Raw genomic sequence first — 15,598 nt, 5'->3', positions numbered from 1 at the left:
AAATAATGATGCTTTGAACACTGTTAGCATCGAGATCTGTTTGAAGGGTAGACCTTTATATCATGTTGCCTTTCTTGCATCTGCTTTGCTCTTTTAAGAGATGCCAGGACAGGGAAGAGTTATGCCGTGAATGGATAAGTCAGTAGGTGCAGTTCATGGCTGTCCTTAATCAAATTTAGAATAGCCTCCAAGCAGGATGGTGGAAATACAGCTTTAAATCATCTTTCAGGACCTGTTTCAGCTGAACTGACCCTGCACTTACCTTTAGACAGTGTGTCAACCTGAGTTTTCCTTTCATCGGTGTATTTGATTTCAAGCTGCCTGGAGGTTCTCACTATATGTTTTAGCAGCTCTGTTGTGTGTAGTATGCAGGTCCTCTTTCTTGATCATGACAAATTCTGTCATTTGGATTTGTCTGTAATTGTACTTCAGATTATTCCCCCATTCTTGCTGTCACGTAGCAGTTCCTCCCCTTCTCACTTATTTAGGCCCCTTTATGTTTCTGTGGGGAATTGACAACTTTCCAATTTGACGTTTTCCATGAATTTCCTGCTATGATGCTTGTCTAACTTTCCAGATGCTATTACATCTTTTAAGTGAAATCCACACAATCATTGCCCATCATTTCAGGCGCCTTTCCGTGTAAAATCTGATCTTCTGGGAATGCATTTGGTTTGCTACTTAAACATCTGAGTTTAGAAGTGGGATAAAAGAAACTAGACTTGATTGCCTTGATTATATATTTTTTTTAAACTTTTGGTGCTTCCTAACAAGACAACCCTTTAAGTCTCCTTATTCTCTCACATCCGTTTTGTCTTAAGGCAGCCTTTCTGTTGGAGATCTAGTAATGGTGAATGGATTGCTGTTCCAGCTTTCTCTTCCCCTAAACTTCCTGGGAACAGTATACAGAGAGACAAGACAAGCACTCATAGATATGAATACCTTGTTCACACTTCTCAGTGTAGATACCAAAATTAAAGTAAGTAGTAGCTTATTTTCCTAAAGTATCTGGGTATTTAATAGGGCTGTTTTCTGGCAATGCCATCATTTCACCCTGCTTCTTACTTTCCAGGTTTAATTGTTATTCAAGCTGTTGTGTAAGGATGCTGTTCTGCCTCCTCTTTAAGTGCTGTTAGTGCAATAGCAGCTGCTTTTTTCTTGCAGAGCCTTTAGTGACAGCAAAAGTTGCTTCACAAAAGCTGTTTTTGTATTGAGACCTCTTTTATCTAAGTATTCATGCCTGGTGCTAGATGACTTATTTATAATTAATGATGCTGAGTTTATTACTGCAAAAGAAGTTATGAAGCAGAGCATTTAAGCAGAAAGTTTTACCTCCTTTGGGGCAAAGGAGGAACAAACCCATTTCACTCATGTGGATTGTAATTATTTTCAGCCTATCCAAGCTGGAGTGTCTGTTTGCCTTTCTTCTGAGCTAGGAAATGGACTGTTCAGCTTGTTGAACTGCTTGAGATGCTTTCTGGGCAGCATATAAAGTCGCACTCTTCTATTTATAGGACAAAGAGCTGGCTCCACCCCTGCAGATCACACCACAGACTGCTGCCATCACCTTTGATAATGTACATTTTGAATACCTTGAGGGACAGAAAGTCCTTGCTGGAGTGTCTTTTGAAGTCCCTGCAGGAAAGAAAGTGGCCATTGTAGGAGGTAGTGGGTCAGGGTGGGTAAATGGACTCAATATGCCAATCAATGCAGCATTTTGTTTTTCAATGTGTTTCTTGTGTTTTGCTTTTTATTATGTTTGTGACATCAGTTCTGATTGGAGATAGTAAATGACAAACTAGGAGTGTAACATAAGCTTCAATTCTTTTCAAATTTCAGGAAAAGCACAATTGTGAGATTATTGTTTCGTTTCTATGAACCTCAGAAAGGAAATATTTATGTTGCTGGACAGAACATACAAGATGTCAGTTTGGAAAGTCTCAGAAAGGCAATAGGAGTCGTACCCCAGGTATGCCATAGTTTGTTCTTCCCAGATAGTCCATTGAAGGAGTAAATCTCAGTATCCTGACACTGTGGTTCAATGAAGGCCAAGTGTAATGCAGTGGTAGTGTCTAGTTCCTTTGAAAGTCATCATGCTTCTTGAGAAACTGCCTCCAGCTTTAAGTGATCTAGCTTTCTAGTAGATTACCACCTATAATGAGTTAGCAAAGTGGTAAAATCATGCAGAACATAGATATATTTAGGACACAAAATGTATTAATTCCCAGTATTGGGAGATTTCCCCAAATACTTTCACCTTCACGCTTTTTGCAGAAATCTGAGCTATTCTGTATTGTTTTCTTTCATGGGTTGGGGATGGTTTTTAACCTATTGTTCATGGTTTCTTGTTTAAAATATCCTTTCCATATATGTAGGATGCTGTTCTCTTCCATAATACTATCTACTACAATTTGCTCTATGGCAATATCAGTGCAACACCAGAAGAAGTGTATGCAGCAGCAAAGCTGGCAGGAATCCACGATGCAATTCTTCGAATGCCAAATGGTTACAACACTCAGGTTGGGGAACGAGGACTCAAGCTCTCAGGTATGTTCTTCAGTGGACAAGGTCTGTGTATCCCTTTTGCAAATACCTCCAAGTTCAATCCGTGTTTTACTCCTCAGTCATGGAATCATAGAATCAGTCAGGTTGGGAAAGGCCTTTAAGATCGAGTCCAACCATTACCCCAGGACTGCCAAGTCCACCACTAAGCCATGTCACTTAAGTGACAGACAGACTTGCTTTTAGCTTACTTACATTATAACGTAATTGCAAGGCTAAATATTAATGCAAAGATTTGTAGTTTAAGCCAACTATAGTCTGCAAGATATTTAAAGGAGTGTATTTTCAAGAGGAAGCGTTAAATGAGTTGATGTGTGAGCATACCTCTAAGTAAAAATGATCTCTCTTGTAAACTGCTTGGGTAGCGGAATGCATGTGACTAGAATTGGGAACATTCTGTATGTGTGCTTTGCATGTAGGATGCAGTAAGCCATCTCCTGTTGTCTTGTTTTGAAAAAGCAAAGCATGTTACAGTTTTACTTAAAATTGCTAGCCCATATATGCAGTGGTGGGGCACAGGTTCTGATACTGGTTTAGTATCTTTTCCTAATACAGTCTTAAAGGTGTTTAGGCAAGTGAATTTTGATGGGGTAGGTAGCATAATGCTGGGTATTCAATGGGTAGCAGGAGAAACAGCAGTACATGTGCAGTTTGAACTACAGCTCTGCAGTGGCTTTCTACACTCCTGAATACAAGGCCTTACTGTCTGGCAAACTCTAAATATGCGTGACAGAGCGTAATGTTCTTCCACTCTGACTCTGTGCACAAGACACCATTTATTGATAGACCAAAGAACAGTCCAGTTATTTTTGCTTGCATGTAGGGTGGAGCAATGGAGGGCAGACTGCTCTATTCCACTGGGAACGAGCTGTGGCCCTACAGGAGAGAGAAACGTAACCTCAGTGAGTCTGGAAACTTCAGGGCACTGAGGTTGCTTCAGAGTGGTGCTGACGTTGTGGGGCTGGTGGGGTCCAGAGGCTCAGGAATGCAGCATGTTCAGGCAGAAATGCTGCCTGTTGCAGGCAGCAAGCTGTGTGTGGTGTTTCTTGCTGTGAAGATGCTGAAGTCATAAGTCCTGGTCTCTTTGAAACAGAGGATCAGAGGTTACATCCTGCATCCAGAATGTATGTGGAGGGGAAAGCATGCACATTTGCAAAAGGGGAATACAGAGAGGGTTGAAAGGGAGATAAAATATGCAAAGCACAAATCTGGGTGAGTATAAGATTCAAGATAGGTACTGGCAGAACTGTAGAGAACTGTGATAATGATGAAAGATTTCTCTTGTGCTGCCTGTCTCCCCAGACTAGTAATTTCTAGAAAGAGGATTTGACTAACAATAGGTTTGAAATGTTTTGGCATTTATATAGAAGCACAGAATGATTTGGGTTGGAGGGGATCTTCTAAAGATCATTTAGACCAACCTTCCTGCTGTTAGCAGAGGCATCTTTCACTAGACCAGGTTACTGAAAGCCTTAGTCTTATGTTGACGTTTAGATTTGATTTTAGGAAAAATTTCTTCACTAAAAGGCTTATCAAGCATTGGAACAGGCTGCCCAGGGAAGCGGTGGAGACATCGTCCCTGGAGGTATTTAAAACACATGTAGATGTGGCACTTGGGAACATGATTCAGTGATGGACTTGGCAGCGCTGGGTTGATGGTTGGACTCGATCTTAAAGGTCCTTTCCAGTCTAAATCATTCCATGGTTCTGTGTCCAATTCTGAATCTGGAGAAGTGTGTTCAGACGTGTTGGTGTTTCCTTCTGACCTTGAGGCTCCTTTAACAAACCCTTCACTGAAACTGGGCTATGCCTTTACTCGATGCTTGGTTTTGTGCTACCACTGTGATGGTCATAAGCACCCGTCTAACAGTGCTTTAACAGAAGTGGCATTTAGAAAGTGAACTGTGTTCTTTTCATCTTTTTTATTTAAATAAAAAGAGTCTGTAAAATCTTTCTCAGGAGAAAGACTCTGGATTTGTGAGGTGATAAAAAAAGAGCTCAGAGTGGGCGTCTGCCATTGAAGTAGCAGCTTCAGTTCCCTGTTTTCAACAAATTATACGGGTATTGGCAAACAATAGTAATAAACAAGCTTCAGTGATGTTTACAGGTAGGGGACAGGAATCATGAGCTAATGCTCTCAAAGATGTCTGCTCATCCCTGACTTGATCTTAAATGCAGCTGCGTGCTCGGCTCTTAGGGAGTTTGATTCTGTGCTCCTGCTTGCGGGTGCCAGTGTGTGGCTTTGGATTGGAATGCGGAGCCAGTGTGTCCACTGTATCCCATGTGCTTCTGTTAAATCAGTATTTTCATTGATAAGAGGGTTGTAATGGCCAGAAGTGGCTTGGTTATTTCATGGGTTGGAAATGTCAGAGGCGTATTTCTGAGTTCCTTCAGTAGCTCTATAAAACTACAGCATCTGTTACTTGGAGTCTCTGAATAACGGAATGGCTTCCTAAGTTGTTCTAATGGTGTAGATTAGATTAATTTCTGAATCTGTTTAAGATTTAAGTTGGGTGAGGCTTCTTATACCTCTCCTCTAAGAGAAAGACAAAGTCCTGATTTGCTTTATCTATTTTAGATAATGTTTTGTGGGAGAAGTAGGGGGATGGAGAGCTTTGTGAATTTAAGTGGCCCTCTTTAAAATCCAGGCATTTTACATGTGTGTGGGGGAGGGAAAAGGTTTTGGGGACCACTACCATGGGTGTCTGTGTGAAAGGCACAGTTGCAGTTAATGCGGTTCTTGGATGTGTGAACAGTGGTAGTGATGTGTAGGGCCAGTAAAGGCTGCAGTCGTAATCTGGGCTTCTGGTTCTGTGAATAGATAAATCTGTTGGGTGCAGCAAGTGAGTGTCTTAATAAGTAAATTGGATTCTGCCTGTAGGCAAGAATTTGGTATGTTATGGATTCCTTTCCTCCAATAAATTAACAGTTTACCTCTGTGAGGGTTGACATTGGGAAACCATGTTAGAAGTGCTGTCTTGATACTTTAAAAGTGCTGGATTTGTTTTTATAGTTGGCAAGAACCTTAATGCAAACAAGACTCACTCATGGCAGTACAGCAGCATGGATAACAGACCCAGTATCTCAGTTTCCGTCCCCTAGTGTGGTTTCTCTTGCTTGCGTGGTACAAAAATAGGCATAGAGAAGCCTTAGTTGCAATGAGAACTCCATCAATTTAAATGGTGAAGTGAACATTTAGTGCAGTTCTTATTGGTTTCAGTGACTGATTAATCAAGAATAAATAATGAAATCCAAGTTGTTTTGTCTTTTTCAAGTAGAATCCATTTCAGTGGTTTGTAATACAAAGCTGTTAACAGCCTCAACCCCTGACTGTGTAAATGGAAGGGTTAACATGCTGCTGTCCTGAATATGAGCAGGGAAGAACATGAAACAAATCAATATGCTACAAATATAAGGAAAGACCTTGGATTTAGTTACTGTAATATGTCTTTCAAACATGGGTGTTGTCAAACTGAGTTTTGAACATGCTTTAAAGGTGAGAAAGGGAGAGTATATTAAAATAGTCTGAGTAAATTGTACAGTTCTAATTGCTACTGTGTTCTGCCAAAGAGAGTTTAAAATTTGAACTGCAGCATTATCATCAGCCTTTTAAATGGTTTATTAAAGCATGTTCTCTCCTGATAGGAATGGAACATTAACAAGAATGTAATGATATTAAATGGAATGTTTTGAAGTCTTGAATAAAACAGAGGAGGACAAGAGCACCAATGTGAAATGTTTGCATTGCATACCAAATGGTTAGCAGATTTTAAGTTCTCAAATGCACATTTTCCCGACTGTAAAAGTTGTCCTAAGTTATTCTTGAGTAGATGTTGGCTGTGAGAATTGTGAAGGGAGGAAACTAGTCTGAAACTTGGTCACATCAGAAACCAACAGGCATAATGAAGGCGGGTTTCAGCACCATTTTAATTGTGTTCTTTAATTAAGTTTGCTGGTTAATGCTGTTGGGGATGCTTTGAATCTGGGCCATTATGGAGTGAAAAGTTAGATGAATTTCAAGGAGAGACCTGAAAGGATCTCTAAAAGGATAAGCAATCTTGAGTCACTTTGCATTTACCAGAGAGCAGGAACTTGTCTGATAATTCATGTATCATGTAGAGACCTTTATCAGTAGCAACTATGATGTATATTTAAATAAAAAAGAGCCAACCCCAAAACCAGTCCTGTCTGCTGATGAATTGAGAATATCATGGTTGTAACTTTATCTTTTTTTTTTCCTTTTCCCCTCATTCAGGAGGAGAAAAGCAAAGAGTTGCAATTGCTCGAGCAATGTTAAAGGAGCCATTTATTCTTCTCTATGATGAAGCCACATCATCTTTAGATTCAATTACAGAAGAGGTAAATGGGAATATAAAAATAGAAAACTTAAGTGATGTAATGATGCCTGATTCTGATGCTTTTTACTTGTTCTTTTCCTCCCAGAAAGAAATATCTTTTTGCAACATTGCTATCATGTGTTTTCCTGGTATTATTATTAAGAGATTCTATGTCTAAGCCGGTTTCCTAAAGGCTAGAGCAGAGACACTTGAGTCTGTCTATCTTGAGACATAATGAAGAACATCAACCCTGGGTGTATTTTCTGCTGTACTCTCTTGATGTCCCAGTCACTCTTAAACAATTATCTCTTGAAGCTGTTGCAAGTGTTTCAGGTAGCCATGAAGTGTGAAGCTCTCCAGTCCACTGCTGGATGTTTAGGTGACATCTAGCAGTCATTAAAAATGTCTTACAAATAATCATGACATAATGCAGAACAGAAAGCCTCTTGTTTGTTGTGCAGCATCTTTCAGAGCTGTAAATCAGGTAGGTGGGACCTGCAATGCTGCTATTAATTTGTATTCCTTTCACAGGAAGGGCTGTGAAACAGCAGAGCGTTGTGACACAGATGTCGTGACACGACCGCAGTAACTGCATCAGGCTTCATAACTACATCTCTGCTTAAGCACAAAAGCTCTCAGCACCAGCAGTAATTTCACAAACTAATGTCATCAAAAACTAGAGCTAGAGCTATGTTTGTGTTCACTTATGCAGATTATTGAGCAAATTTATTGACCTGTAATCACTAAATTACCTTAATTTTCCAGATACAAAACAGTCAGGGTACACACCGTACATCTGTATAGTGCAGCACTCAAACATAGTACAGCTTCCTCCTTGGGCCAGAAATGTTCATAACACAATCCTACAGAAAGCTGTGTGGATTCTTCCTCTCTTTTGTTTTGCTGTATTGCAAGAATCCCAAGCAAAGCTGAAACTTTCACAGCAGAACTGAGCTTTAAAGAGAGCAAATGAAACGAGTCCTTCCCACAAAAGTATGTCTGGTAAGGGGAATGTTTTCAGACAAAGGCAAGTGTTTTTCAGGATGAATGAAGTGGACAGTTACTGTAGTGAGGGCATAAATTCCCAACTAGTTCTGCTTGCATCTGAATGCAGTGGAGGAAGGTGGAAGTTGTGGATAGATTCAGGATTGCTTTCAGGATTGCTTTAACTACATGCTTCATATTGACATGATATTGAGAGGGGTTTTTTTCTTTAACTTTCATCGATTTGAAAGTATTATTTGTAATTGTCACATGCTTTTACTGCTGTTTGTTGCTTTTGAGCATGGCTGCATAGGGAAGTTTTTCCTGCAGTCAAGTAACGCTTCTCTTCCTTTGTCCCTTGGGATATGTGTGGGTTTCTGTGAATACTCAGAGCCACAGACAGTTTGTGCTTGGGACTCTGGTATAGGTACTCATAGCTGTTTCTTTCTGTGAAGCTGCAGCAGCACTGGAGATGTTTCTCAAAACTTAACTTACAGCGACTTGTGTATTTCCGGACAAGGTTTTATTTCCCTTCGTACCACCCAGGAGTGTCTCAGAGTTTGTCTCTCTTTGAATCTTGCAGAATATTCTCAGTGCCATGAGGGACATGGTGAAGCACCGAACGTCAGTTTTCATCGCTCACAGGCTGTCAACAGTAGTTGATGCAGATGAAATCATTGTGCTGGATCAGGTGAGGTGATACCCTGGGATCTGTTGTCTTCATGTAATGGCAGTGTTTGGTTTAGAGAGTCTGTGTGTCCATTTTGAAACATTACATTCCCAACAAGCCCCACAGTTTGTTCTTTGGGAATGAACCATATCAGGGAATTCTAAAAGCTGAAGCTTTGCTTTTTGTATATTTATAATCAAAGTTTATCAGTTGGATGTGTGATTCTTGTATGTTTTATTTTCATTTCATTTGTGTAGTTCATTTAATTACATGTTCTTTGGATGGATGATTACAAATTCCACTTGATGTTCTGGGACTGGCTTAATGTTGCATATATTTTAAGTCTCATTTATTACATCCTTCTCTCAGATTAGGTTTCCTGATGTGTTCCCCCAATTTACACTTTATTCTCAGGACTCACTGAGTGTCTATTTTTCACATACATCCATTATTTGTTTTTTTTTCTTTCAGTGGAAGGAGAGAGGACTGCATGTTCTGTTTCCATACAGATAAAACTGTTGTTCAGTCTAATGATGTTATAAATCTGATCATCATTCTCTATTGTACCTGTAGAAAAGTGTCATTATTCCCTCTCTGTATGCTTCTCTTGTAAGGAAAACAAAAAGTTTCAACATTTGATTTACTAATATCATTGTGCAGCTGTTATCTTGTAGTCAGCTTGTCCTAAGTCCATTTTGTTCTCTTACCCATATCTGGCTATAGATTTAAAATAAACACATGTCTTTATTCTAACTTCATAGTTACTCTTTTAACTGATAATGCTGCAAATACAGCGCTCTAATCTGCTGGTAATGGATGTTAAATATATCTCTGCATTCACTTTTTTCAGGTGCTATTTATATGCTTGTGATCATAGGTGTATTTAGTGACTAAAATATGCATCTCTAAAAGAAAATAAATTATTCCTACACTACATTAAATGATTTCATGGGGAATTGGAACAAAGCCTTATGAAATGGTGGCATTTGTGACTATCTTTGCCATACAAATCTTAGCTTCCTATGACTGTTGAAGTAGTAGAATAAATCACTTGTACTGCTCTGTGGAGTTTTTATTTCATTTTGATCACGTTTCCTAAGGTGTATCCTATATGGAACTGCACATTAAAGCATCTTGCTAACGTTTTCTAACATGTTATGAGGCAATCTGCGGCTTTTTGTTTTCTAGGCAAGTTTTCACAGCTTACTGCAAGTGTGTTTTGTGTTAGAGTGTAACTGTTACATTAAAAATAAAAGCACAACCTCAAACTGTAAATCAGTTAGGGTGCTCACTTTCATGACTGGTGTCAGTATAATGAAGATTGCGAACGAGTCAGGCAGCGTGGTGCATCACTTGTGGTGCCCGACTGCTTCAGGTGGCATCTTCTCAGCAGAAAGTTGCCTCTTGTCATCCCAACTTGATTGATGAGCACTGTGTTAACAACCAGATAAATGAGGCTCAGCAGTGGAGATGAGACAAGATGATTGTGGCTGGTTTTGCTTAGCAATGGGAATAGGGCATCATCATTTCAGCACCTCTTGCCTAGGTAAAATCAGGATAATTCTTGAGTGAGTAAACATTGTATTAATGGTCTTTTCTATGATTGTTCAAGACTCATTGAAGAAGAAAGAGGCTTTAATTCAAAGCCTAGGCTCTACTACAGTGAACTCTGGAAATTAACCACTGAAAGTTTAAAACACATTTTGCAGTTAGGCTGGTCAAGTGTACGGTTGCTCAGATTCCACCAGCACGACTAGGAATAGAAGTGACAAGACACAGTTTTTTTCCCAGCGTGTTCATCAACAGCTGTCACAAGGAGGTAGATTTAATTGTAGATCCAAATTTAGTTCTAATATAAAATCCATGTAGCTGTCTGTATAATGCTGTCTCTTCCCAAAAGAAATAATAGCTGGAGAAGGAGTGCATTGTTTTCATTTGAAGTTGCTGGATGTAAAATGTGTATTTCACAGTAAAAAGATGAGTCTGTTTGTTTGAAGAGTGGTGGTGTTTTGCTGTCTGTAGGATTTGAGTTCTCCTCCCCAACTCTTCCTTCCCATCTCCACAGTGATAGGCAATAAATCATCTTTGCTCTTGAGAATAGCACAGATGAACCAAGCTGCTTACTCAGTTTTCATAATGGCAGTGACACAAGTTACTGAGCACCCATCTAAAAACACAATTTACACTAATGGTTTCTAGGGTTCGATTTTAAATGTGTTTTGCTTATCTAGTACAAATCCCTCCCTGTCTGCTCTTTTAGCTTCTTAGTGTGTGTTTGTTATCAAGCAAAGACAAATACCTTTGGTTTGGGTGACAAGCATTTACATTCCTAAGGATCTGTTAATATTGATTGCTGACTTCCTCCTCTTCTTTTACAGGGTAAAGTTGTGGAACGTGGTAGACACACAGACCTCCTTGCAAGTCCTAACAATCTCTACTATGAAATGTGGCACACACAGAGCAGCAAAGTACTCAATAATCATAACCATCCAAACTGGGAAGAGAGGAATAATCGTATGTCCAAAGAGGAGGAAAGGAAGAAACTAGAAGAAGAGATCACCAATAGTGTGAAAGGCTGTGGAAACTGTTCATGCTAAGTATGATCTTGGCTTAATCTCGTCTAAGAGGTTAAGGATGCACAAGATGACAGTGAAGCTCTTGTTTTTAAGTCAGCATTCAAAAACTCCCTGGGTTTTGCAGTTTTTTGGGTTTTTACAGTTTCTCAGAGGGACATAATTTCAACCAAAGGAGTTCTATTTTTTCATCTTTAGGAATCTCTGATATTCAGTGGCATCTGCAGGAGGTGAGCTGCTTCAAAAACTTCAACCTTCTCAACTAAGAGTGTAATTTATGGCAGGTTTTAGGCATTGGTAAGTTCTCCTGGCAGGTGCTTGAGGTGGATTATTAAACTGTAAACAGATTTGTCCTCAATTTACATTATTTCTCATCATTAATGGTTGATAAATGTCACAATTTTAATTGAGCTAATTTGAACTCATTTGCTAGAGAGGAAGATGCAATATAAATTCTTCAGTGATATTTTGGTTTAAAATGTTCTTCCTTGTAAAGAATAAGAAAAGCCTCCACAAAATATCAGAGTCTTCTAGTAGCAATAAATGCTGGAATTAGCCATCTCACCCTTCAAAAACACCTTTCATACTGGGCTATCAGACCATGCATTGGTATTACTCTAAAAGAGAACTAACAGAACTGGCAAGAATCTGGAATTGACAGAATATTGTGTGACTTCACAGAAAACCACTACAATGTTGTATGTGAATATGAAGAATTGGAAGCTGCCCTTAAACTGAAGAGTCTGAATTCAAAGATTCTGTATCCTCAGCATCTGCTGTAGTAGTCAAAGCAGAATTCAGTCCCTTTTTCTATTTCAGTCATGGTCCTGGGGTGCAATTAAGATGCAATAAAGACTTCCATAAATTTCTATTATGTCATTAATGTATGAGAAAATGACCTGGATAATGGTAAAAGCACTGCTATAATAATCTTCTCATGTCAATAGTCAAAACCTCTTCAGTGGCAAGAAACCTCAGTCTTTGTGATTTGCAGGATGCTGCAGGTATATTGGGTTTGTGTGGCAGGGTTTTGGTAGCCAGGGGCCTATAGGGGTGGCTTCTAGGAGAAGCTGCCAAAAGCTTCCCCTTGTCTGATGGAACCAGTGCCAGATGGCTCCAAGGTGGACATGCTGGCCATGGCTGAGCCCATCGGGAACAATGGTAGCACCAGCAGCCAGAAGAGAGGAGTGAGACTGTGTGAGGGAAAGAGCCCTGCAGACCTCAGGGTCAGTGCAGGAGGTGCTCCAGGTGCCGGAGCAGTGATTCCCCTGCAGCCCATGGAGATGCACAGTGGAGCTGATATCCCCCTGCAGCCCATGGAGGACCCCAGGCTGGAGCAGGAGGATGACTGAAGGAGGCTGTGACCCATGAGATGTCTGTGCTGGAGCTGGTTTGCTGCAGGACTTGTGACCCCGCAGGGGATTCGCACTGGAGACATCTGATTCTGAAGGATGCACCCCGTGGAAGGGACCCACACTGAAGCAAGCAGCTCATGAAGAAGGACTCGCATTGGAGAAGTTCCTGAACTGTATCCCATGGGAAAGACCCCATGCTGGAGCCAGGGGAAGAGTGTGAGGAGGAAGGAGCAGCAGAGATGTGATGAACTGACCTAAACTCCTATTCCCTGTCCCCCTGTGCCACTCAAGGAGGAGGTAGAGAAACTGGGAGTGAGGTGGAGCCCTGGAGGCAGGGAGGGGTGGGGAAAAGGTGTTTTAAGATTTGTGTTTATTTCTTACTATCCTACTCTAATTGGCAATAAATTAAACTAATTTCCCAAAACAGAGTCCATTTTGCCATGACAGTAACGGGGGAGTGATCTTCCTGTCCTGGTCTCAACCCAGGAGCCTTTTGTTACCTTTTCTCTCCCATGTCCAGCTGAGGAGGGCGCTGATGGAGAGGCTTGAGGGGCACCTGAGATCCAGCCAAGAGCAACCTCAACCCACCACAATAGGCTGTATTTTTAGGCCTTAGCTCTTCAGGGAAATTCCCCTATCTATTTGTCACTGGTTATTCTGGTGTAATTCTTCATGTTAAATTTAACAATAAAGATATTTCTCTATGTTGAAAAATACCATTTTTCCCTGGGGAATTACACCAGTATGATTACACTGATAGACAGAGTTACATTTATAAATTGGCTGCAGGATTTCTCAGTGGGGGCACCAGCAAAGCACTGGGAATCTGGTGCTTCTGGAAATGTAGTTGCAAATAGTGTTTATTTTCTTTGTGTTACACCCTCATACTGCAACTAAAGACAGGAACAGTACCTTAGTGGGGCTGAAACCTCTGCTATGTTTCCTGATAGTTCCTCACTTTGGTAAAATGATGGGTGAAAGAAGCCAATCTCCAGTTACAAATGATCTTAAAAGTATATGGAATGCAAGGACTTCTATTTTCATCCTTGGAGTGCAGAAGCAAAGTGAATCCTTGTTCATGCAGCAGCAGTTCAGGATTTGAGCTTACAATCTTCCTTTTCTTTTCACTAATTGTCTCTTTTTTTAGTTCCTGACAGCACTAAGGTTGACTGTAAAGCTGCAGTTATCTCTGAACTGCTAGAAATGGTTAGCAAAGGTTTGTTAAAGTCTTTGTTTAGGAGGCATCTCCCTTTCCTACGTTGTGGATAACAAAAACCCAAACCATGTGTTGTCCCTGCCCACCCCCCATGAGCTAGTTTGTGGAATAGAGTATTTGTCCACTCTTGTATGCAGCAGATAATGTGCAAAGGCTGTAAATTGTAATATTGCAGTCCTAGCAATTCTTATTTTCCTTTGGCACCAGTATTAGGAATGTCAGTGGTCTGAAAGATGGAGAAGTGCTGGGGTTTTTCCTCAGTGATCAGGTTTCCATGCTGTAGGGCTTGGACATCTTAGTAGTTGCCAGCAGAGAGCACAGAAGCTGGTGTTCTCTTCTCGGTGTCTGCAACCAAAAGCCATTTTAATGCTAAATTCGATTGTGAAGGGAAGTTCTCAGCTGAGAGCAGGTCCATTTCATTACTGGGGATGGACTTTGCAGGTCTTAGACAAGATGGTGAGTGTTAATGTTTGGCTTGTGAGTGGCACCTCAGAGCAATACTTGGTGATTTCTTGTCTGCTAGAAAGTAAAGCTTGTGCTCTCCTTGATTTTAGTTTTTGTTTTCATATACTATGACTTGAGCGTCCCCATTAGAAGCAGATGTTTAAAACACTGAATGGGAGGGTTATGGCTTTGGAGATCCTCTTGCTGTAGCACTCTGACTCTTAAGACAGTAGACGTGGCATCTCTTTATGAAGCTGCACAGTTTCTTACAGAACATGGGCTTATTCGGGAGCTCTTTCACAGCCTCTGTGGATCTGCAATTCTGCTCTTCTCTAAGCTGAAGCATCACTTTTCCAAACAGCAGCTTCCCATAATCTGGACTTCTAGTTGGTTGGTTTTCAAAATTCAAATTGTTATTACCATTATAAAAATCTGTCTGCAATTTTAGAGTAGAAAACCCATTTATTCCTTCCCCCCTCCTTCCCATTCTCTATTGTTAAATGATACATGTTTGTGAAAAATGGGTGTTAAAAAGGGGCTGCTTCTTGCAGTGTCTATTCATGTATTAACTATGAGCTTAGAGAATTGAATTCCCATGTAAAAACTCATTAGGCACAAGATTTGAAGACACAACACAAGAAATTCTAACCTCCAAGTTAGAAAACTGAATCGCTGCTTGGTGGGGAGGTCATTTCACTCCTTACAGATGGATATTAATAATATGCTACTTGGAGATGATCCCTGCGTTTCTTCAGCAGTTCTGTTACATGGATTAGGCGTTACCTACATCTCTTACCATGGAGGTTTTAAGTTATGTTCAGGTTTCTTTTCAGAATGGAAATGTAGAAATTACGTTGTACAGTGAGATGATGTTCAAGAACAACCAAAAAGGACCAGGTTAAGATCCCAGTGTGTAAGTATTCTGCTGGAAGACTTCTTACCCTGACTCCCGTTGTTCAGCTGTGTATAGAGAATTATTACGAAATAAAGGATTTATCTTTGTGAATAGAAATGGGTGTCCTGTCAAAATGGCTCTTCCAGCTTTGCAGCAGTTTCCAGAGGAAACAGTGGTGTGGAATATGAATAGCAGTGATTTTAATAACAGCTATGGAATCATGGCTTTTCCCCTCCAAAAGGGAAGCTCTGAATTGGCTTTCTCAGTAAAAGCATTTGTTTGCAGTGCTTGGTGACGGGAGTGAAGCAGAGAACAGCTGATGGGGATGTGGGTTAGCATGAGGCATCCGAGTTCCAGATGATCCATCAGAAAGGTGAGTTCATGTACTGCACCTGAGTTCTGTTCCCACTTAGCTTGTGTATCCCCTTAATTTTCTGTGTTTGGAGCTGCAAAATCACATGAAGAGCACTTGTGAGACTCATCTTGCTGATGAGAATGCAAATCCTTGTTAAAAGCTTGACTGTTTCTTACTTTAAAACACTGTATTTTTATAAATGTAAGC

At 40.4% G+C, this 15,598-nt stretch overlaps 1 protein-coding gene across 2 annotated transcripts in view; it reads left to right on the top strand.

Moving 5' to 3' along the window:
- The window catches only part of ABCB7 (ATP binding cassette subfamily B member 7), a 38,565-nt gene extending 26,570 nt beyond the window's left edge, over positions 1-11,995 (top strand). For both annotated transcript variants that reach the window (XM_061361864.1, XM_061361863.1), the window contains 7 exons: positions 822-979; positions 1,515-1,678; positions 1,840-1,969; positions 2,376-2,547; positions 6,818-6,921; positions 8,467-8,574; positions 10,932-11,995. In XM_061361864.1, the coding sequence (XP_061217848.1) occupies positions 822-979; positions 1,515-1,678; positions 1,840-1,969; positions 2,376-2,547; positions 6,818-6,921; positions 8,467-8,574; positions 10,932-11,150 (1,055 nt within the window). In that variant the 3' untranslated portion in view covers positions 11,151-11,995. The remainder of the gene's footprint in view (positions 1-821; positions 980-1,514; positions 1,679-1,839; positions 1,970-2,375; positions 2,548-6,817; positions 6,922-8,466; positions 8,575-10,931) is intronic.
- Positions 11,996-15,598: the final 3,603 nt, after the last annotated feature.

The sequence above is a fragment of the Neopsephotus bourkii genome, unplaced genomic scaffold (genome assembly GCF_033783945.1).
Source record: "Neopsephotus bourkii isolate Nb327-2 ecotype Australia unplaced genomic scaffold, CSIRO-AGI_Nbou_v1 NB_1067, whole genome shotgun sequence".
In the NCBI taxonomy this organism is placed as follows: Eukaryota; Metazoa; Chordata; class Aves; order Psittaciformes; family Psittacidae; genus Neopsephotus; species Neopsephotus bourkii.
The sequence above is the reverse complement of the archived record's forward strand: the minus strand, read 5'-3'. Positions and strand labels throughout refer to the sequence as shown.